Source organism: Chelonia mydas, chromosome 7 (assembly GCF_015237465.2).
Source record: "Chelonia mydas isolate rCheMyd1 chromosome 7, rCheMyd1.pri.v2, whole genome shotgun sequence".
Taxonomy (NCBI): Eukaryota; Metazoa; Chordata; order Testudines; family Cheloniidae; genus Chelonia; species Chelonia mydas.
Genome location: NC_057853.1, coordinates 108,914,956 through 108,936,913, shown reverse-complemented (window position 1 = coordinate 108,936,913; position 21,958 = coordinate 108,914,956). Strand labels below are relative to the sequence as shown.

General features: G+C 40.9%; 1 protein-coding gene across 3 annotated transcripts in view; it reads right to left on the bottom strand.

Moving 5' to 3' along the window:
• The window catches only part of SHTN1 (shootin 1), a 93,655-nt gene that overhangs the window by 51,573 nt on the left and 20,124 nt on the right, over positions 1-21,958 (bottom strand). For 2 of the 3 annotated variants that reach the window (XM_037904933.2, XM_043551620.1), the window contains exons 3-8: positions 19,321-19,381; positions 14,281-14,375; positions 12,076-12,244; positions 9,415-9,512; positions 8,358-8,439; positions 1,271-1,365 (exon numbers count right to left, since the gene is read on the bottom strand). In XM_037904933.2, coding sequence (XP_037760861.1) covers positions 1,271-1,365; positions 8,358-8,439; positions 9,415-9,512; positions 12,076-12,244; positions 14,281-14,375; positions 19,321-19,381 — 600 coding nt within the window. The remainder of the gene's footprint in view (positions 1-1,270; positions 1,366-8,357; positions 8,440-9,414; positions 9,513-12,075; positions 12,245-14,280; positions 14,376-19,320; positions 19,382-21,958) is intronic. The other variant, XM_043551619.1, reaches the window with a different exon arrangement.

Genomic DNA, 21,958 nt, shown 5'->3' with positions numbered 1-21,958 from the left:
AAAGTTTTCTAGCCCCGAGTTTCTAGTTATGGAGAAAATGCTTGATAACATAACCCATGTGTACCCTAAAGCTCAAAAACCAGGAAGCAAAGAAGAAGAGCATTATTTTTTTATATCGCATGAGTTTTAAGCCAATCTAATGATTTTTCAGTGCTTGGGATTGGCAAGATTGCGCTAGAGTTTATTAGAATTCCCATGGCGAACAATATGGCCACCTAGAACAGTAGTTTTCAACCTTTTTTCCTTTGCAGACTCCTACAAAATGTAAAATGGAGGTGCGGACCCCTTTGGAAATATTAGACAGTCTGCAGACCCCCAAGGGTTGGCCGACCACAGGTTGAAACCCACTGACCAAGAAGGTATTGGGACAGTTATCACAGACATTCCATAATGTTCTCTCAAAGCTCATTTTCTTCTTTCAGAGTAACAGCCGTGTTAGTCTGATATTCGCAAAAAGAAAAGGAGTACTTGTGGCACCTTAGAGACTAACCAATTTATTTGAGCATAAGCTTTCGTGAGCTACAGCTTATGCTCAAATAAATTGGTTAGTCTCTAAGGTGCCACAAGTACTCCTTTTCTATTTTCTTTTATATTTTCACAACACTGAAATCTGCTCATGCCTCTCCCCCGCGCAGAGGATTGTTTGAAATCTTCACCAACACTGGGTCTCTGCTGAAGACATATTCCAAACTGCAGACATATTTGCATATATCTGAATATCAAACTGTCTCATATTTCTTTGGCTGGGTTCATATATTTTGCCAGTAAACGTATTCCACTCCAAACCCGAGTGAAAAAAGCAAGTCGTCCTTGCAACATTAAGCCCATATTCTGGGAATATAAATTCTCATGTTATGACTGTCTGAGCCCTCTCAAATTTAATAGCAAAACTTAAAAAATGAATGGGAGGGAATAAGAGAGAAATGTTACATTTATATTAATAAATTAAATTGGTAAAATGTATTATAGTTTGCACTTCTATGGCACTTACCACGCAATGATCCTAAAATGTCTAATGAACATTGTAGAATTACTCCTCAAACATACCTGTGAAGTAGGTATCGTTAGATCCATTTTACAGATGGGGAAATGGACGCACAAAGGTTAAGTGACTTGCTCAAGGCCACAGAAAATGGTCCGTAAGAGGTCTGGGTTCCAAACAGTCTGCTTTAGCCATAAAACCATCAAAACCTGTTCTCACCTCTGTTTTTTACAAGACCCATATTTTATGGAATTCTTTCATCTGCAGGATTTCTGTTGATCTACCCACCTCTTGTGCAAATGACTCCGCTTTCTTCCGTAGATTCTTTTCCAACTCAAAGTTTTCCTGGAGTTCTTCATATTCTTCCACAGCCAGTACAGACACTATTTAAAAAACAAAAACAAAAAACAGACAAGGATGAATAAAAACAAGCTAGCAAAGAAATTAACAAAGGTACAGTTTGTTTGATCAGGCCATGGGATAAGATTGCTCAATATATTTTGATTCCTTACAAAGAACATAAAAATGTTTAGTTCTATAGGTCCATATTTCCAACGACCTGTACTATTCTGATTTTGTTTTGCCCTCCTTTTCTCCCCTAAACTTCCTCTTTATATGTGTAACCACTGGACTATTCAATACTGCATTATTTCCTTCTGGTCCTAAACTGTTGTGTAGTGTTGCTACGGACTGCTACCTAATTAAATTCCACTCAGAGATGGCTACCTTTCAATGGTGGGTGATACGATACAAACAATTTACTTATAATTTATGTACGTCTCTGTGTGTACACATAGAATCATAGAATATCAGGGTTGGAAGGGACCTCAGGAGGCCATCTAGTCCAACTCCCTGCTTGAAGCAGGACCAATCCCCAATTTTTGCCCTTGATCCCTAAATGGCCCCCTCAAGGACTGAACTCACAACCCTGGGTTTAGCAGGCCAATGCTCAAACCACTGAGCTATCCCTCCCCCCTGTGCACATGCTCCCCATGTGTACATGCACATCCCAAGCTTCGTAATGTTTGGAAAGTACTTTGGGATATTTCTGGTTATATAAACATAAAAAAGGACATTATTTCTATTATTTGTCTCATGTCCTGTAACACTTGCAGTACATGGTGCAAAGTTGACTATACCCCATATCGAATTCTCTAAATTAACTTTTCCTCCCATAAAAATTTCAACAATACTTATTCATGTATTAAGACCTACGAAGTATGCTATTCCCCCAACACCTTTATCCATCCATCTAGGCTTTTAATAATGGGACCCACTGTGACAGGTTGGATTGGGGCTGCCACTCATGTGCCAAGGCTACTTCTGCCCCTGCTTTCCCTGACAGCTTGGGACTCCAGCACCCTGTCTTGCTGAGCCAGACACGCCAGTCTGCTCCAACACAGACCCAGGGTCTGAACCACATGCCCCAAAGCTGCAGACTAACTGAAAGCAACTTAGGAAGTGTTCCTGTCTTTGACTCTCAGATGCCCAACTCCCAATGGGGTCCAAACCCCAAATAAATCCGTTTTACCCTGTATAAAGCTTATACAGGGTAAACTCAAATTGTTCGCCCTCTATAACACTGATAGAGAGCATGCACAGCTGTTTGCGCCCCCCAGGTATTAATACATATTCTGGGTTAAGTAAAAAGTGATTTTATTAAATACAGAAAGTAGGATTTAAGTGGTTCCAAGCAGTAACAGACAGAACAAAGTGAATTACCAAGTAAAATAAAATAGAACACGCGAGTCTATGTCTAAGAAAACTGAATACAGATAAAATCTCACCCTCAGAGATATTTCAATAAGTTTCTTTCACAGACTGGATGCCTTCCTAGTCTGGGCACAATCCTTTCCGCTGGTACAGCCCTTGCTCCAGTTCAGGTGGTAGCTAGGGGATTTCTCATGATGGCTGCCCCCTTTGTTCTGTTCCACCCACCTGTATCTCTTCTGCATAAGGCGGGAATCCTTTGTCCCTCTGGGTTCCCACCCCTCCTTCTCAATGGAAAAAGCACCAGGATAAAGATCGATTCCAGTTCAGGTGACACGATCACATGTCAGTGCAAGACTTCATTACCCACTTGGCCAGCACACATGTATACAAGAAGACTTACAAGTAAAACAGAGTCATCTACAGTCAATTGTCCTGGTTGATGGGAGCCATCAAGATTCCAAACCACCATTAATGGCCCACACTTTGCATAATTACAATAGGCCCTCAGAGTTACATTTCATATTTCTAGTTTCCGATACAAGAGTTATACATTTATACAAATAGGATGACCACACTCAGTAGGTTATAAGCTTTGTAATGATACCTTACAAGAGATCTTTTGCATGAAGCATATTTCAGTTACATTATATTCACACTCATCCACATTCTTTCATAAAATAATATAGAGTGCAACCTCACACCCACCACTGTGGCTAGTTAAAACCAAATCCATGAAAGGTCACTGGCTTAAATTTCATTCTTATTTTCCATGAGGCTGTTAAGCTCAGAAAAAAATCAGCCACGTTTTGCTTCTTTCCACCCTCCTACCTCTTCCTCTTTTTCTCTGGTAATGACGTTGCAATATTTCGAGACACATTGTTATTTCATTGTTGTTGCATACCACTGAGCAAGGGATAAGACGAGGCTGCGCCATTCCCCAACCCACATATTTCAGGAAGGAATAAGCAAGTGCACTATATCTACTTACTCTGTCATACCTGGACATAAGTTACCCTGTAACGAGCACAGGGATGTAAATGGGGACCTATTCCCCTGTGTCAGGATGCTCCACAATCTAGCCCTATAAGTGTAATACTCAATCCATAAAAGATTGTTGCATATTTTGTAAAGCAGAATGCATTTCCAGGAAACTGACATTTGGCTACCAGAGATTAATGGGCTCTGTATCAACGCGTCTCCTTACATCAGAGGACAATGAGATCGCAACAAGAAGGTAATATCAGTACAATTGAGTGTAATGTATTAAAACAATGGTCATACAAGTGAGACTGATATCGCTGCCTAAAATATTAGCCATAGCGAGGCATTGTGCAAACTTCCTCATATTGTTCTGCCCATACACCTCAATCCTGACCTGTGAGTAATATCAATAAAACCTTAAAAAAAGTCTCTTAATGACTACTTGCACACATTGCTCTCTCAATGCACTTCAGCTCTAACTGACTAAGGACTAGTTTTCAGAGTAATGACATACAATTTCAAACACCACCCTCGGTAAATCCCCTGCCTCTTTGGAGACAAGCTTAACTATGTCTAAAGCAAAGCACTGTCAGTGGTACTTTGTGACATGGATTATAGGCTGCTAAAATCCAACTGATTATCAAATTACATTTCAAAAAGAAAATTCTTGAACAAAACAATTAGAAAAACTTACGATAATTCACCAATCCTGGCCAAAATCATTCATTCATTCTACATGTACAGAACTCTGCAACAGAGTTGCACGGTATACAAGAGCTAACAGGAATAGGGTATATGACAACTAGCAAATCGGTAATCTCCAGTGCTCTGCTAGCTCACACAAAGTATAGAGGGATCAGCCTATGTTCAAGTAATTTTGGCTGTCTATGTATCCTATCTTCTAGGTAGTAGGGCATTTCTACTACATGCATCATAGAATCATAGACTTTAAGGTCAGAAGGGACCATTATGATAGTCTAGTCTGACCTCCTGCACAACGCAGGCCTCAGAATCTCATCCACCCACTCCTGTAACAAACCCCTAACCTATGTCTGAGCTACTGAAGTCCTCAAATCGTGGTTTAAAGACTTCAAAGTGCAGAGAATCTTCCAGCAAGTGACCCGTGCCCCACGCTGCAGAGGAAGGCAAATAACCCCCAGGGCCTCTGCAAATCTGCCCTGCAGGAAAATTCCTTCCTGACCCCAAATATGGCGATCAGCTAAACCCTGAGCATGTGCGCTAGACTCACCAGCCAGACACCCAGGAAAGAATTCTCTGTAGTAACTCAGATCCCACCCCATCTAACATCCCATCACAGGCCACTGGGCATATTTACTGCTAAAAAGCGAATAATTGATCTTTGACAAAATTAGGCTATCCATCATACCATCCCCCTCCATAAACTTATCAAGTTTAGTCTTAAAGCCAGATACGTCTTTTGCCCACACTGCTCCCCTTGGAAGGCTGTTCCAGAACTTCACTCCTCTGATGGTTAGAAACCTTCATCTAATTTCAAGTCTAAACTTCCTGATGGTCAGTTTATATCCATTTGTTCTTGTGTCCATATTGGTACTGAGCTTAAATAATTCTTCTCCCTCCATGGTATTTATCCCTCTGATATATTTATAGAGAGCAATTATATCTCCCCTCAGCCTTCTTTTGGTTAAGCTAAACAAGCCAAGCTCTTTGAGTCTCTTTTCATAAGACAGGTTCTCCGTTCCTCAGATCATCCTAGTAGCCCTTCTCTGTACCTGTTCCAGTTTGAATTCATCTTTCTTAAACATGGGAGATCAGAACTGCACACAATATTCCAGATGAGGTCTCACCAGTGCCTTGTATAACGGTACTAACACCTCCTTATCTCTACTGGAAATACCTCACCTGATGCATCCCAAGACTGCGTTAGCTTTTTTCACAGCAATATCACATTGGTAGCTCATACTCATCCTGTGATCAACAAGTACTCCGAGGTCCTTCTCCTCCGTTACTTCCAAGTGATGCGTCCCCAGTTTGTAACAAAAATTCTTGTTATCAATCCCTGAATGCATGACCTTGCACTTTTCACTATTAAATTTCATCCTATTACTATTACTCCAGTTTACAAGGTCATCCAGATTTTCCTGTATGATATCGTGGTCCTTCTCTGTATTGGCAATACCTCCCAGCTTTGTGTCATCCACAAACTTTATTAGCACATTCCCGCTTTTTGTGCCAAGATCAGTTATAAAAAGATTAAATAAGACTGGTCCCAAAACCGATCCTGAGGAACTCCACTAGTAACCTCCTTCCAGCCGGACAGTTCACCTTTCAGTGTGACCCATTGTAGTCTCCCCTTTAACCAGTTCCTTATCCACCTTTCAATTTTCATATTGATCCCCATCTTTTCCAATTTAGCTAATAATTCCTCATGTGGAACCGTATCAAATGCCTTACTGAAATCAAGGTAAATTAGATCCACTGCGTTTCCTTTGTCTAAAAAATCTGTTACTTTCTCAAAGAAGGAGATCAGGTTGGTTTGGCACAATCTCCCTTTTGTAAAACCATGTTGTATTTTGTCCCAATTACCATTGACCTCAATGTCCTTAACTACTTTTGCCTTCAAAATTTTTTCCAAGACCTTGCATACTACAGGTGTCAAACTAACAGGCCTGTAGTTCCCCAGATCACTTCCCCCCCCCCCGCTTTCTTAAAAAAGAGGGACTATGTTAGCAATTCTCCAGTCATATGGTACAACCCCTGAGTTTACAGATTCATTAAAAATTTTTGCTAATGGGCTTGCAATTTCATGTGCCAGTTCCTTTAATATTCTTGGATGAATCACCACTCAAAAATAACTGAAATATATTGCTACACTAGACACTGGGCCTACTATTTGGGGGGGGAGGGATAGCTCAGTGGTTTGAGCATTGGCCTGCTAAACCCAGGGTTGAGGGGGCCATTTAGGGATCAGGGGCAAAAATTGGGGATTGGTCCTGCTTTGAGCAGGGGGTTGGACTAGATGACCTCCCGAGGTCCCTTCCAACCTTGATATTCTAGGATTCTATGATTCTGCTCCATTGGATCTGGGCAGATGGATTACCCTTTTGCTCAAGCACATGAAGATACTTCAACAAAACATTGTAGAAGGTGTTAAGAAGAGCCCCTGCTTCCATTCATCACAACGTACCAGCAGACACTCCCTTGGCACAGTCTATCATGCTGATGATGCTTTTATGATACATCCACATGGCAAGCTGGAAGCTGCAACAGCGAGTTTCAGAGCCCAAGTCTACAGATTCAGACACATGGGACTCATGCTACAGCATTAAAAATAGCTGTGTAGACATTCAAGCTTGGACTGGAACGTCTATATATCTATTTTTAGCACCGTTGTGTGAGCCCTGCAAGCCCAAGTCCGTAGACCTGGGCTCTAAGACTCACTGCTGTGTGTTTCTGCTTGCCATGCAGACGTACCTCTAGAGTCCTCAAAGTGCTGCCTTCATGTTCTCTGACGCTCAAGCAATGGAACTGCATGTGAAAGTGAGGAAGTACACAGAATCACAGAACCACAGGGTTAGAAGGGAACACAAGGGTCATCTAGTCTAACCCCCCTGCCAAGATGCAGAATTTATTGTGTCTAAACCACCAAGACAAATGGCTATCCAACCTCTTTTTGAAAACCTCTAGTGAAGGAGCTTCCATGACTTCCTTGGCAGTTTGTTCCATCGTCCTATTGTTCTTACAAGATCTATGAAAGCTTCCAGAAAGCCCACTGATGTTTCTGTGCTTTCCCTGTGCTCAACAACAAATACAAGCATTTCCTGCTAAATAGTCAAGCCAACAGCAGAATCCTAAATTTCACAACACTGCAGAAAGACACAGACTACGTGGATCCTGTGTACATCTTCCTATGACATCATAAATGGTCTGGAATCCTCACTACTTGAGAGACCACATCTGTCTCTCAGTGTGACATTTGCCAGCTGATGGATTCAAATTAATAGTCCCCTCTTGGTGTAAAAGGACAGAGCTGGTCGGAGAACATTCTGTGAGAGGACCATGGCCTTTGGAACTCACTGTGCTCCTTGGTCTGTAATAGCCTGAGCCGGAAGATTTTGGGGGGGATGCTGCAGGACCGACCTACCTACCTGTTTTCCCATGGGAGTTGGTGATTGTGGGGGAATGAGTTGGAGAAGACTTCAAACAGGAAATGCTGTATGAGTGGGGAAGATCTCTCTCTTTGACTATTGATGGGTGTAGCCCTTGTGTGTGCTGTTTTGAATGTAAAACTTTGTAATGCATCAGGAATTGTAGATATTTAAAATTAAGTACCTAAGTTAAGAGGAAGGTTGGTCCTTGTGGTTAAGACAACAAACCGGGACTCAGGAGATCTGGGTTTAATTTCCACCTCTGCCACAGACTCCCTGTGAAATCCTGGGTAAAGTCACTTAAATCTTTCTGTGCCTTGGTTCCCCACCGCTCACACCTTTCACCTGTCTTGACTATGTAAAGAATGAGATTTTTTTAGAGAAGGGACTGTCTCCTACGTGTTTACACAGTGCCAGCACAACATGGCCCGAATGTCACTTCAGTCACTATGAAGATAAATTACAACACAATTTAAGAAAAGGCTCTGCAGATTATCTGGAGATAAAGTAGCAAGGGAGGGAGATGGTGAAAAAACAATACTGAGAACACACACCTCGGTTACATTTTTCCAATAGTTTCCTCTGTTCATGAACTTCTGCTATCAGAACAGCTTTTTCTTCCTTTACTTTATTTACCTAGAAGAGTATAAAGAAGACACAAACAGATGAATAATAAATCAGTGCGAATCTAATTAACAGCATAATATATTATTGCATCTTATTTTACATGCAAAGATTTATTTTTAATAGTTGATTTCGGACTGGAGGACTTACTTTCAGCTTCACATTGTAATTTTCAAAGGGGTTTAAGGGAGTTCCCCACCTGACTTATTGATATTTCCCTCCTCCAGATAATATTGTTTTCAAACGTTATGAAGTACTGCAGAACCAAACGGTTCTTTTGGAGATTGCATTGCCCACTTTCATGACACACACCAATTACAGCAGCAAATACAACATATTTGTACTTCTACATTGTCTTTATCCTGACAAATTCCAAGGTAACAGGTTAAAGTTATTAGCTTACCCACTATTGACTGAATTTTAACACAAGCAAGCTACTGTTATGCAAATTTTTTGTGCGGGGAGAGAGGGACAAGGGGAGGGAGTGGATGTCTCTGTTTATTGGCCAAGAGCTGCTGCTTGTCATACTGAATGCAGGTGTAGGGCAGACAGGACAAATGACTGTAAGTGGTGATTTGCATCGGTACATAGCTTACCCCAGTATGAAACAAAGGTACATGCCATTGGCTCAAAACAGCCCCTTTGCCTGTCTAGTTACATTGGTGAGTGACTGCTGATGGCTAAAAATCAGGGCAAGATCCAACGCAGACAACATCACAGTTTAGACCAGAGAATAACAATCCTTGGTCCACACAGCCCTTCCTGGACATCCACACAAAAACAAATAATTTGGGAGGCAGGGGGGTACATTAAGGTGGTCAATGAAAGGACCAGTCTCTTACGAAGTGGTCCATAGTGCAAGGCTGGTGAACCCTCCGATTAGATAGTATTCAATTAACTTCACAACTGACAGTTTTCAACCAACACTACATACAAAAGGTATTGAATGCACACAAATGGTCTCGCCTTCCATGCTACAATACATACTTCTTCAATTACTTCTACAAGTTTGCGCCTCAGGTTTTCCAGTTCAATGGCCAAGGTCTTCTTTTGCTCCTGAACAGATATAATTTGATCTTGCAGCTCTACATTTTCAGGAGGGGAAAAAAAAATTTTTTTCATCTTATACTCGGGGGGAGGGTGAGGGGGGAAGAAAACCAACAATTATGTGGATACAGCCGAGCATGAAACACACTGGGCTGCAAAGACAAAACGTCAGTCATAGCCTAGGTTCCATAAATACATACACAGACACATGCTTCTCTTAGGTGTCATATAACAGAACTGCAACGCGGCTACAGTTTCAGATTTGCTCTACCAAGGTAATCTCCCTTGTCCAGTTCTTTTGTCTTTGCTTTTATTGCATTCTGTTGAAAACTCTCTTTCTGCAAGGCAATATGCTGTTATGGGTGCAATGCTGCCAGATGCTGAAGACCCTCAGTCCCCTCAGAAGATGATCAGTACCTCACAAGATGAGGCCATGTGGCAACAGAAAAATATTTTTAGAGGCTGCCTGTAAAACAAATTAATACACTTGAATTCCTTTCGGATCATGATCTCTTTCTTGTCACAATAAGATATAAACAAACAACAGGCACTTAATACTTTGGGAGGTTTTCTGTGAAGAAATACTCCTGAATAGCTGCCAATTTATAACCCTTGTAACATTATTTGAAGTGAATCAGCATATAACCTTTTTACTGATAGCAGAGGTAATTTTGGTAAATTTTCTCCTCAGAATTTGTTTCTTAATTTACTTCATATTTTGATAATTAAATTACAATGGAATAAAACATTTGATTACAATCACTTCTTACTGGGACCATAAGGGTTTAGTTTAAAATTGTTGCTTAACCCTTTTAAAAAAAATAAAAAAAAAAATAAAATCAAAAAGGAGACAAAAAGATACAGACTTACTGGTTGTATTAGTTCTCACTGAACCCTCTCATTCCCCACCTGCCTTCCATTTTTCATAGTGCTGCTACTCTTTGAATACCAAACTATTAGCTTCAACATCTGTTCCTAGTCAACTGCAGACTGGGCAGAGATGGTTGCTGGACATATTGGATATTGCATATCGGGAGCAGTGATTAAAATTATTTAAAATCCCTGGAAATATTGGGCTTTTCAAACTTTTTCTTTTTGTCTGAATAGCAGCCTCCACCCTGCTCTCTCCGAGATGGGCACCCGTAGAACTTTCCATGCAAGTGGCCAGGAAGTACATTGACAAGAACTGGGGGTGTTTTCTGTGTGCTGGTTTTTGGAGCACAGATCTCCCTGCTTAAACAAATGTGATCTCTCTCCAGGCAATGGGACAATACATCCCCTCCTACTACAGTGACTATTATACCACTGATAAAATACTTTGCACTTCCATTCAAGTATCACAAACATTTAACAATGTTAAGGAAGACTCCCAGCACCCATGTGAGTTTAGGCAGGATTATTTATTATCCTTCTACTGTGCAGAAGGAAAGTCTGAGACACAGGGAGGTTGTAAGTTGCCCAAGGCCTCACAGTGAGTCAGTGACAGAGCAGGGAATAGAAACAAGCTATTCTAACTCCTGGACAACAGACCACATTTCCTTCTGTAATGGTGTCATCAACAGTGACAGGAGATACAATGCACCCCTCCCTTCCTCCCGCCCCCACTGAGCACATGCTTATCTGAACCTTTGACCTTTCAGTTATTCTCTCCTCTTCAACTTCCTTAGTACCCTCCTCAGTACCCAGCCAGGCTTCTCCCTGTTTCCGCTCTTCTCAACCTCCAACAGGATCCTTGGCTTTCCTCTCCAAGGGGAAGTACTAGGAACTCTGGAATTTGATCCCAGCTCTGACAGTGATTCGCTGTGCAGTGTTAGAGAAAGCATTTAATTGTTCTGTGTCTCAGCTTTCTCATTGGTAAAATGGGGAGAATCATACTTCCCTACTACACGGGAATTATCTATGTTCTATAGCTATTAACTATGCTATTGCAATTAGAAAGAGTAGAGGTTCTTTTAAAAAGGGAGCATTTTAACCTGTCTCATAATGATGAATTTGGGAAATCCATACATGCCCCTTGTTAGAAGCCTTGCCATCATAATCAACACAAGCTTATGCAGAATCAGGCTGGGAGGGAAGCTCTTATTCCAGTAGGGACTGCTTGCAAAACAAGAAAAGGGAACTCAGAAACTTGCTAGTAAAGTAAAGGAGAGTTCTCTAGGATAAACACCCTTTGTCACCCTCAAGCTTTGCTGTTTGTCCCAGTGCAAAAGTCCCTGTTTAACCCATTTTTTGGTAGTGCCTCATGCAAAGTTAGATGGACATATCGGTTTTCATGGAAGGAAATACAGAGATACCAAATGAAAACTGGCAAGGAACGCTGCCTTATATGCCTACTGAGGAAACTTTACACAAACAGCAGCTGAAAAAATGCCACAGGTGACCCTGCCCTCAGTCTTTTGTGTATGTAAAAAGTACCAAGTGACTGACCTATTGCTGTTACTAGACTAATGCAGATGTTTATTTTATTGAGTCAACAACACTGAAATCTCTCACCTGAGTGTAGGACTACTCCATCATTGCATTGTAACTTGTTCTACAGTATGTATGTTTGATATGGTAACTTATCCAGCACAATGCGGTCTATTCAACAGCAGAGCTCACCTTTCATTTGCTGTTGACAATGCACTGAGTTGCATGAACCCGAGCTACCTTCAGTTTCTGTGGATGAATCATCGTCATCAATGTTAATTTCTTCTGTAATGATATCTGGCCCCAGTTTTGCCATATACAACATGCTAATTCTTTTCAGGGTCTTATTTTCTTTGTTCAACTGAAAAGTAAAAGATACGCACAGTATGTAGCTAAGTATATTCTTTTTCTTCTCTATTTTAACCAGAAGATTTACCAATCATGCAGCAAGCAAGACAAAGTGATATTAGTTTAAAATACAGCACCTAACACTAAAGAAGGGCCCAAGCCATGAAGTTTGGCCCCCTACCACTTTGAAGTGGTTTGGATCTGACATTATGGTTCAGTCAGGCCCATTTCTTACTTCATATAAGAAATGTTTCTCTCTGGTACTCCTGGTTAGTGAATATCCTAGATAGGCTCAAATCAATTAACTAGCATGCTTACTTTAATCTTATATATTCTTTGTGATAGCTGCCACAGCTCCTGTCCTCCACCATACATTGGCATTAATAAAAGTGCTAATCCTAAAGAAGTCATAATTAACTTCTACTTATTTTGATGCCAGAGAGTTAACAACATAGGTTCAATATACGTAAAAAGACAGTCATAACACAGAATTGAAATCATCGAATACACTATGGGTCATAACCACAGGCCAATGCCCATCCCCAGTAGTTGGGTTGGATGCTAAGCAGATGCATGGCTAGGAAAGAACAATGATGGAGCTTAAATGCATCCCTACAATGAAGCAAGTTGGTGCTGGCAGGAAGAACTGGAGGATCCAGACAGCAAAAGATGCTTCGGTCTCCCTCCCAGCCTTTCCTTGGTTGCTCCACATCTGTACTCTGCCTGCATGCACATAGCCCCCCCAAAGCTAAGCTCCACGTTGCACAAGGGGTGTGCAATGTTTGCATGCCCTTGTGCCAAGCACCCCTCTCTGCCCCCACAGAGATCAGGTCCAGATCGGCACGCACTGCACCCTGGCCTATACAATCTGAAAAATGCAGCCAGAAACCATACTTCCTCCTTTGATTAGAAGGGATACCCTACAGTTACTGTATTGGGGAAATGATCATGAATTCTTTACCTAGGCAAAACTCCCTTCCATAAAAATGGGAGATTTGCTTGAGTACAGAGCCTCTTCAAACACATCTCACTTCCAAAGACTGAAATAAAGGAAGCAAGAGGAATCTTGCATGTTTTAGTCAGCACATACTAACAAGCACTTCAGCCCTACTGGAGAGTGCAAGTCTTTTAACCACCCATGTGTGTCACTATGTATGTTACAAATAATGAACAGAGGAGAGGAAAGTTACATACATAAATTACTTTTCTTAGTTATATGCTGATTGACTACCTTATGAATTCTAATATCGTGTCATTATGCAAACAATTAAGTAAATACCTCTGGAAAGTACATTGCTAATGCGTCTAAATTAAAGAGATTTCTTGTTGGTGTGATTTCTGCCACATCCCAAGTAGTACTCTGGGCAGACAAAAAAACAGCTGGCATTGCTAATGAAATTTGGTTCAAAATTGCTGTAATCCATTTTCTGATGAAGTGGCTCAGATGCATTTTGCACAACCAAAAATACATAACACAGAGATAAAAAACATTTTTATAATAATGTACTTCTGATGAGATGGAATATAGAAAATTACACACTTGGTAAATTCATCAGACTAGATGCAATCAACAGAGCACTGGAGGTCACCTTTTGCCTGCCCTCGGTTAGCTTTCATGAACAATCACCTGAAATGTAATGCTTTGGCAGACTTTTTCATTTGATTCAGATACTGAGATGCCCATTATTCCTTTATGCCACATGTGGGATAGTCTTAAACTTGTTTACCATTTAGCCTAAATGCATATAAAATGGGCTATAAAAAGTAATGCTCCATGAATTACTGGTATCTTGCTTGCGGTTCCAAAAGCATAACTAAATAGACACTTCTAAAAGGAGGGCACCTTACATCAAAACAACAAATACATTTTACAGTGTTTCACATATGAATTATAGTTTTTACTATCTTAAAGTTATTTCATCTCTCAAAGAATGCAAACAGGCATCTGCTGTGCTTACAGAGACACACACACCCAACACCCTTCTTTCACAATGAGAACATGAAATCAGAATACAGATACAACTGAACAATTGTATTAATTGTTCTCACCTTAGAAGCCAAAGCTTCAGCACTTTCACGGCACGTCTTTTCAATTTCAAGGTGGTTCTGCATACAATTTACTTCCTCGATAACCATGTGAGAAACTAGAAAATGGGGAAATGTGTTTCTTACAAAGATGAAAAAGCTGACTAATTTTTTACTGTAATTGACACACTCATCCCATGATTATGACTACACTGTCTTGCACATCAACAATTTTTGAAAATGGTATTACAAACTTGGAAAAGCACAGCCCATATAAATGCATGTAGAGAGGAAAGGTTATGAAAACAGAGTGAGAGATATACTTTGTAAGCAACAATCAGATTATTATTAACCATGCTAGCAAAATTACAGGAGTTTCGGATAGCTAAAAGCAAGTCATAAGTTGATAGTTTTTAAGGCCAGAAGGGACAATTTTGACAATGATCATCATTTATTAATTGTATTGTAGTAGCACATAGGAGCTCTAGTTGGACCAGAACCCCCATCATTCCAGGTATTATACAAAGAAAAGAAAGGGGGTGGTGGTGGTGGAAGGGAAAGAGAGTCTCTGCCCCAAAGTGTGAGTTCCTTCAGAACACAGGGCACTCACACGGAGTAGTATCTTACTCCACAAGTGGGCTCACTGACTTCATTGAGACCATCCCAGGCATAATATAAGTTTCTGTTGTTGGCTGAACACTATACCCTAAAAGCCACAGAATGGGTATGCAACACAGCTTAGTTAATACTGCTGTTGAAAATCTAACTTGGGCATTTCCTGACTTTATTTGTAATTTAAACTGTACAATCGGAACAATGGCATGACAAAGGTTTTTGTATTTTAAATTATTATTTATGGCTTGAGTTCTCTCTGCGCCTGGCTCTGTACTAACATAAACTGAAGACTTTACAATCTGTGCTCCCAGTCCTGCTAAAATACACATAGACAGATCCCAACACTCACATGGATCCTTTTGTGGGACTGGGGCCTAAATAAGACGCAGTGATGATCAGATAGTAACACACAATGGAAATATCCACATTAGAACTTTTGAGATCATGTCAGAGTGATTGTGAAACAGGTAATTTGGTTTCTTAGGTGCTTATATGGTCCCCATTACCATGGTATCTGAGCACCTCCCAATGTTTAAATGTATTTATCCTCAAAACCCATAAAATAGGGAAGTACTATTATCCCCATCTTACGGGGGGGAACTAAGGCACAGAGGGACTAAAGGGGGATTTTCAAAGCACAGATGGCAGTTAGGTCCCTAACTCCCATTGACTTTCAGTGAGCGTTAAGCACCAAACACCATTTATGGCTTGGAAAATCTCCCCCTCTAAGTGACTTGCCCAAGGTCACACAGGAAGCCTGTGGCAGAGCACGGACTTGAATCTGGGTCTCTCGAGTCCTCAGATTAGCAACTTAACCACTGCACTCTGAGGGCTAGATTCTGACACACTCAGTGTCCTGGGGCCCTGATTCTGCAGCCGACTCTGTGGTGGCAGATTGCTTTCCTTGCACGGAGTCAACCACAGAATCAAGACTTTAACAGGGAAATAGGACTATTCACAGACTGTGATACTACACTACGTCAGTAAGGGTGGCAGAATTTAGCTTGAAGAGAGGGAAACTGAAAAATTCATTTGTATTAATTATTGCCAGAGTTAAAACTTAACAGCTTCATACACTAAAGAAATAAATATATTTCTTCCCCCGAAACAAGCTTCAGAATTGTGATTGGAAAAATATTTTCAGACCATGCAGTTCAATAGACAAAGATATAAAAAAATGGGAACAGACACTACCAGTGCCCAGACACCACGCTGATGGGCACAACAGAGATTAAATAGTTTAGGAAGATAGCAAAGTGCTGTCAGCTGAGAAGTTTTACCATTATTTTACAAATGTACTTTTGCCCTAATGCTATTTAGTCAATAATACAAGAAAATTTTATGTTTTGAAGTTAAAAATAACTTGGAGATTATAGGGCAAGTCTTTGGCTACAGGTGAAAGGCAGGACATGCAAGTTGGGCCAAAGTGACATAAAACACTCACCTCGACGTGCCCTGATTCTGGGATCACTACGTGCAGGGTTAGTCCTCCATCATAAATAAATCTTTGTCCACACTACGCACCTTTTAGCAACACAGCTGTGCCGCTACAGCCATGCTGCTAAAAGGTGTGCAGCATAGCCACTGTTTGTCGGCCAGAGAGAGCTTTCTCGCTGACAAAAAGCTTCCACTCCCAACTAGTGGAAGGCAGGAGAGCGCTCCTGCCGACAAAGCGCTGTTCACACTGGCACTTTTCGTTGGTTTGTGGGGAGGTTTTTTTTGTGGCTTGTGGGGGTGTTTTTTTCACACCCCTGAACGACAAAAGTTGTGTCGTTCAGTTTCCAGTGTAGACTAATCCTTAAAGTAGCCCTTAGTCTGCTCTAATTTCTGCTGGCCACCAACAGCCTGAAAAGACCAAAAGAACAGCTGGATATTTGCAAAACATTGAGGAATCCTGGCCAACAATCTCTATCTATCCTCAGACCACGTCCCCTAAACTGGCAGTAGAGAGAAGAGGAACACTGGAGTCCCTCGATCGTCATGAAACCTCCTACGCTGGGGTGATCTTTCTGTGGCCAGTTACGCTTGCTTTACAGAAAAGCTACACTATTGGTATGGAGCAAAGCTGCTGCCCTTCACAGGAGGCTGTGGAGGAATATATTTTATAGAGTAAAACTTAAGAAATTGACTATTTGTGCTTTTCCTTTTGTTGTTGTTGCATCATAAACTCAGAAATTGAGGAAGGATGGATATATTATATATACCCACCAAGAGGGAAAGAACCCTATCTCAAATCCTGCATGCAAAACTAGTTAAAGTTAGAAAACCAGGACCAGGTCACATAGCACAACTAGAGATTACTCTTGGTTCACTTAAGCTTAATTAACCTCCAATTATGATTAAACTCAGGAAAAAAAGTCTTTCCAAATTAAATACAAAAATATATTACTTCCTAAATCTGCCCAAAGTTCTTATTATGTTAATATTAAAATTCATAAAGCAGCACTAAGTGGCCAGAAACATCTCTAACCTTGATGTTTTTTCAGGGGTAATAATAATCTGCAGCAAATGCAGGCCAGCCAAAAACCACTTAACTAATTAGTAGTTGCAGTCACCGAGAAAACATGAATCAACACTGTTATTACAAGTGGCACATTTGAGTGGCATCTAATTATGACTTGATGAGCACGATACTTGCATTATCAACATTACTACTGCATCCCATCAGGGACTAAAAGCTGCTGATGGCATTGACTGCGAGAAACTCCCACTCAATGGTACCGCAGCACCCAACAATCTCCTTGGCAGGGGCACCCTCACTAAATGACACGTTAAGCGTAATTACTGGTAGACATTGTAAATAAACAGGATTGGAAGTGAAAATTGTACCAAGTGCATAAGACACAATCTGACACATTGGAAGTGGCAGCCTTAATTGAGAGTTTCTTTGACTGCTCAAGATCATTTCAACTGCATTTCTCGGAGGACAGTGATTATAACTGTGGAGACAGACGGCATAATGGTATCAGCACTGCTGACAGAGCAGTGAATTAAATTGTATCTGCTGTTGTGTGAAAGCCTTGATGAGAGGTACAGATCCTTAGTGGTCTTATCATTATAACACAATGGTCATGTTGTCATCAACCTTGCTGGCTCCAATTGAAAAGAAATGATTGTGTGTTGACGCGTCCCCCCCCCCCCCCACCACCTTCTATCTCTTGTGCTGAATAGAACCAATTTTCAGAGAGCTATGAAATCACGCAATAGGGCCTAAAATGCAGCTGCTTGGCATACAAACGGGGCCCCATTAAACTGGAATCACACACAATATGTGTTTATGCCAGGAGAACAAATAGAAGCTGAGTACAGGCCAAGTTTATTCACAGACACAAAGCCGGTGTAGCTCTTCATCAATATAATTGCCTTTTATATTGTCATTTAAATAATGGGCTCTATTATTGCCTTAAAATCCTAATATTCCTGGCATTTTATCACTATGTTTACAAGGTATGTTCTTTAAAAATGTGAAAGGAAGATAAAGGAAACCTATAAAATTTTACAGCAAATATTACTTTGAATTTTAAGCCTTAACTACTTGACATTTTTGCCACACTCTGGTATTCACACTATCATAACAAAAACCCAAACAGGCTGTGTTTTTTTCCACAGGAATTAGACTTCTTATTTAAGAATATCCTTGCCTTATGGAGCAATTATACACGATCATTTTGAGGATAGTAAAAGTTACCGTTTTTTAGGTTCATTTTCTATAATTGTATTTGTGAACAATTGCCAAAAAAAAAAGAAATTTAAATTAACTTAGTCTCACACTGTATATTTTTGTGTGTGCTTTCCATGTCCTGTATTTCTAATGGTCATCATGCATGGACACAAACCAGACATAACAGACCAAAATCCCATTGTAATGGTCCCTTATGAGGAGCTTTTCCACTAGGATACTTACACTCCCATTAGCTGTGCTTTGTTACTTCCAGACACCATACAGTGTCAATAGAACCATTACCATAAAAGTGTAAAACTGATCTTGACATTTTTCACAGGATAAAATATGACTTGCTATAAAAATTACCAAGGGACATCAGTAATTTCTTTTCTTTTAGCAGCTTGACTCCCCTCCCACCAAAAAAATACAGCTATTCAATTTACATGGGTATAATAGCTATTCAGTTTACATGTGTATAATTTCAGAATAACTCAGCTGAGTTATACTGAGGAGACAGAGCAGAATTTGGCTACTATCTTTTGAGCACTTCCCACCTGAAGATGGCTTAACTGATTTCACCTATTGAGCCAACAACTGCTGTGCCAGCATTTAACCTGATGTAAGCTGAAATGGTGTGCGACAAACCCCTTTAAAACCAGGCTTTGAAGGAGAAAATGCAATTGAATCTGAACCCCGGCATTGTCACTGCTGCACGGCAATGCTGAGTGCTATGGTTGTAGCTCTTACTCTTAAGTGTTAATATTCCCATTCAAATGCCAACTTACTTTTTTGAAACTCTTCAAGTTTTTTGACTGCCTCATCACGCTCTTGTTTAATTTTGTCACACTGTACAGGGGAAGAGAAGACAGGAATTCACGTAAAGCTGTGAACATGGTCATATAAATTAATAATCTGTACAATATTAATGTAAAACCATAGGGAAGAGATAACGTATATGAACCTAAAAAGCAATAGTCTTTTTGTTCTCATTCCCCCAAGATCTGTGGAGGATATGTATTTAAAAGTTGTTGTCCAAGATGTTTCAAATCACAGCTGACAAAAAACCTCTGGAGTTCAATCAGTATTGTTACTAGTGTACTGTTCCTGAAACAAGCACAGCTAGTCTGCAATTATTTTAGAAGTGTCACATTGACCGGTCCAGATGTTAGTAAATTCTACCATACATTTTACAATAATAGAAGTAACATTAATGGCATGTGAGATATACATTATATTTATCAGAGATGCCAACTGCTTTTTGCATAGTGTCCTACATTTCTATACAAATATATAGAGATCTGTATCTTGGGGGTTTATATCGCTGCCCATCATCACAGTATCTGAGTGCCTTCCGTGTAAACTCAACAGCAATAGTGAAGTCCATCGTGCATTGCATAAAGTTTCTGGCACCTCTCCCTTTTTGGGATCAAAACTGTGTTTAGGATTGGTGTTGGGGGGGTGTCTTTGTGGGGGGAGGGGTGGAAATAAGGGTTGTGACAGTTTTAGAGCAAAAGAGGTGTCAGTGTTCTCAGTGTCATTCTTATGATGGAAAGGATTTTTCAAAGGAGAAGAATAAAATGAACACTTAATTGGTAACTTGCCTCTACCGCTTTCACAACTCCATATAATAGATATAATTCCACGAAACAATGAGTACAGCTCACATGACACATACTGTAAGTGATCATCCAAATCATGGAAAATACATGACTTTATGGGGAAGAATGACACCATTACAGAAAAATAGAACGTCATGAGATTTTTCCACATAATGTATCTTACACGCCCAAAGCAAGTAGGCAGTGTTCTTGTAACTGTCCTGGTCCCAGCATATTAGCGACACAAGGGGGGTGGGTAATATTTTTTATTGAAATAACTTCTGTTGATGAGAGAGACAAGCTTTCGAGCTTACATAGAGCTCTTCTTATTCCTGGACCTGAAGAAGAGCTCCGTGTAAGATCAAAAGCTTATTTCTCTCACCAATAGAAGTCGGTCCAATAAAAATATTACCCACCCACCTTCTGTCTCTAATGCCCATCATAAGTACATTCTCTCTCACATGTAGCTATAGAGGACCACAGTAACTAGAGATGGAAGGGACCCACCAGATCAGTATCCTTACAGTGTAACTATATTTCCAGATTATACTTTCAACATTTCAGAAGTTCATGACAGGTTAAACAGTTTTTGATTTTTAAAAGAAAAAAATCGTTAAATTTATGTTTCTATTTTCAGTTTGCCCACTAGGGGCCCCACTTCCAGACAACTAGGAGAGGGGCCCACAGCAACAAAGGGCCTGATCCAAAGTCAGTCAGTCAAAGTCAACTCGAATCTTTCCATTGACTCCAATGGGCTTTGGATCAGGCCCTCAGACAGGACCCGCTCTTCAGCAGAAGGGCGTGCCACAGAGGATATCTCCGCCGCAGCTGGAAGCCAGGCCTCAGCAGAAGCCACTTTGGGGGGCATCCTATGGAAAACATGAGGAAGAGGAGCTGCACTGAGCAAGTGACTGCCTATCTCAACATGTGAGGAGAAGGGAGTGTGAGTAGCTTCAAAGTGGGGAGAGGATCAGACACCTGTTGCTGCATGGTCGGCTGCTGCTGAGGAAGGCAGTGAGGGCAGGAAGAGGATGGAGAAAGAAAGCTGTAGTGATTGGCAGGGAGCTGGATGGAATTGGGAGCTTCTTACTCTAACTGCTGGGGGGAGGGAGACAACCAGCTCCAAAGCAGCTAAAGAGGGAGAAACAGCCAGGGGGAGAAGGCTGAATGAAGCGCTGTCTCAGTACTTTGTCTTTTTATGTATAATGACTGAATCTTTTCCCCAAAAAAGAAAGGAAGGGAGGGGAAAGGAGAGCGACACCTCAGTTTCCATTTACTAGGAATTAAACTAAGGTCTTGTTGCTTCCTCCCCTCCCTCTCAGTTTTTCCAGCAGGAAGCCTCTGTCCTACCTCACTGCTAGGAGAGGGGCCTGCACGAGGGAAGTGGAGAAATGCATAAGAAGATATAAAAATTATGTACTTAAAATTGTTGTTTCACTTGCCATTGTCACTGGAGAGCACCGCTCTCTTGCGAGGGGATTCTGTGTGATCCACGGCCAGCTAATGCTTAATACTGTAGAGCAATGACATGGTGCACTGATCCACCACACCTCACCCAAGGATCTCAGAGTGCTTCACAAGCTTTCAGCCTCAACACCCAGGGACATGGATAAGCATTATTATCGGAGTTGTAAATATACAAAGAGATTAAGGGCCTGATCTGAAGCCTAATGAAATCAATGGGAGTCTTTCCAGCGAGTTCAATGGGCACTGGTTTGGATCCTTGGTGATTTGCCCAGGGTCACATTGAGTCACTGCCAGTCAAGAATAGGACCCAGAAAACCCAATACTGTCCCTGGCCCTAACCGCTAAATAAAACACCCTC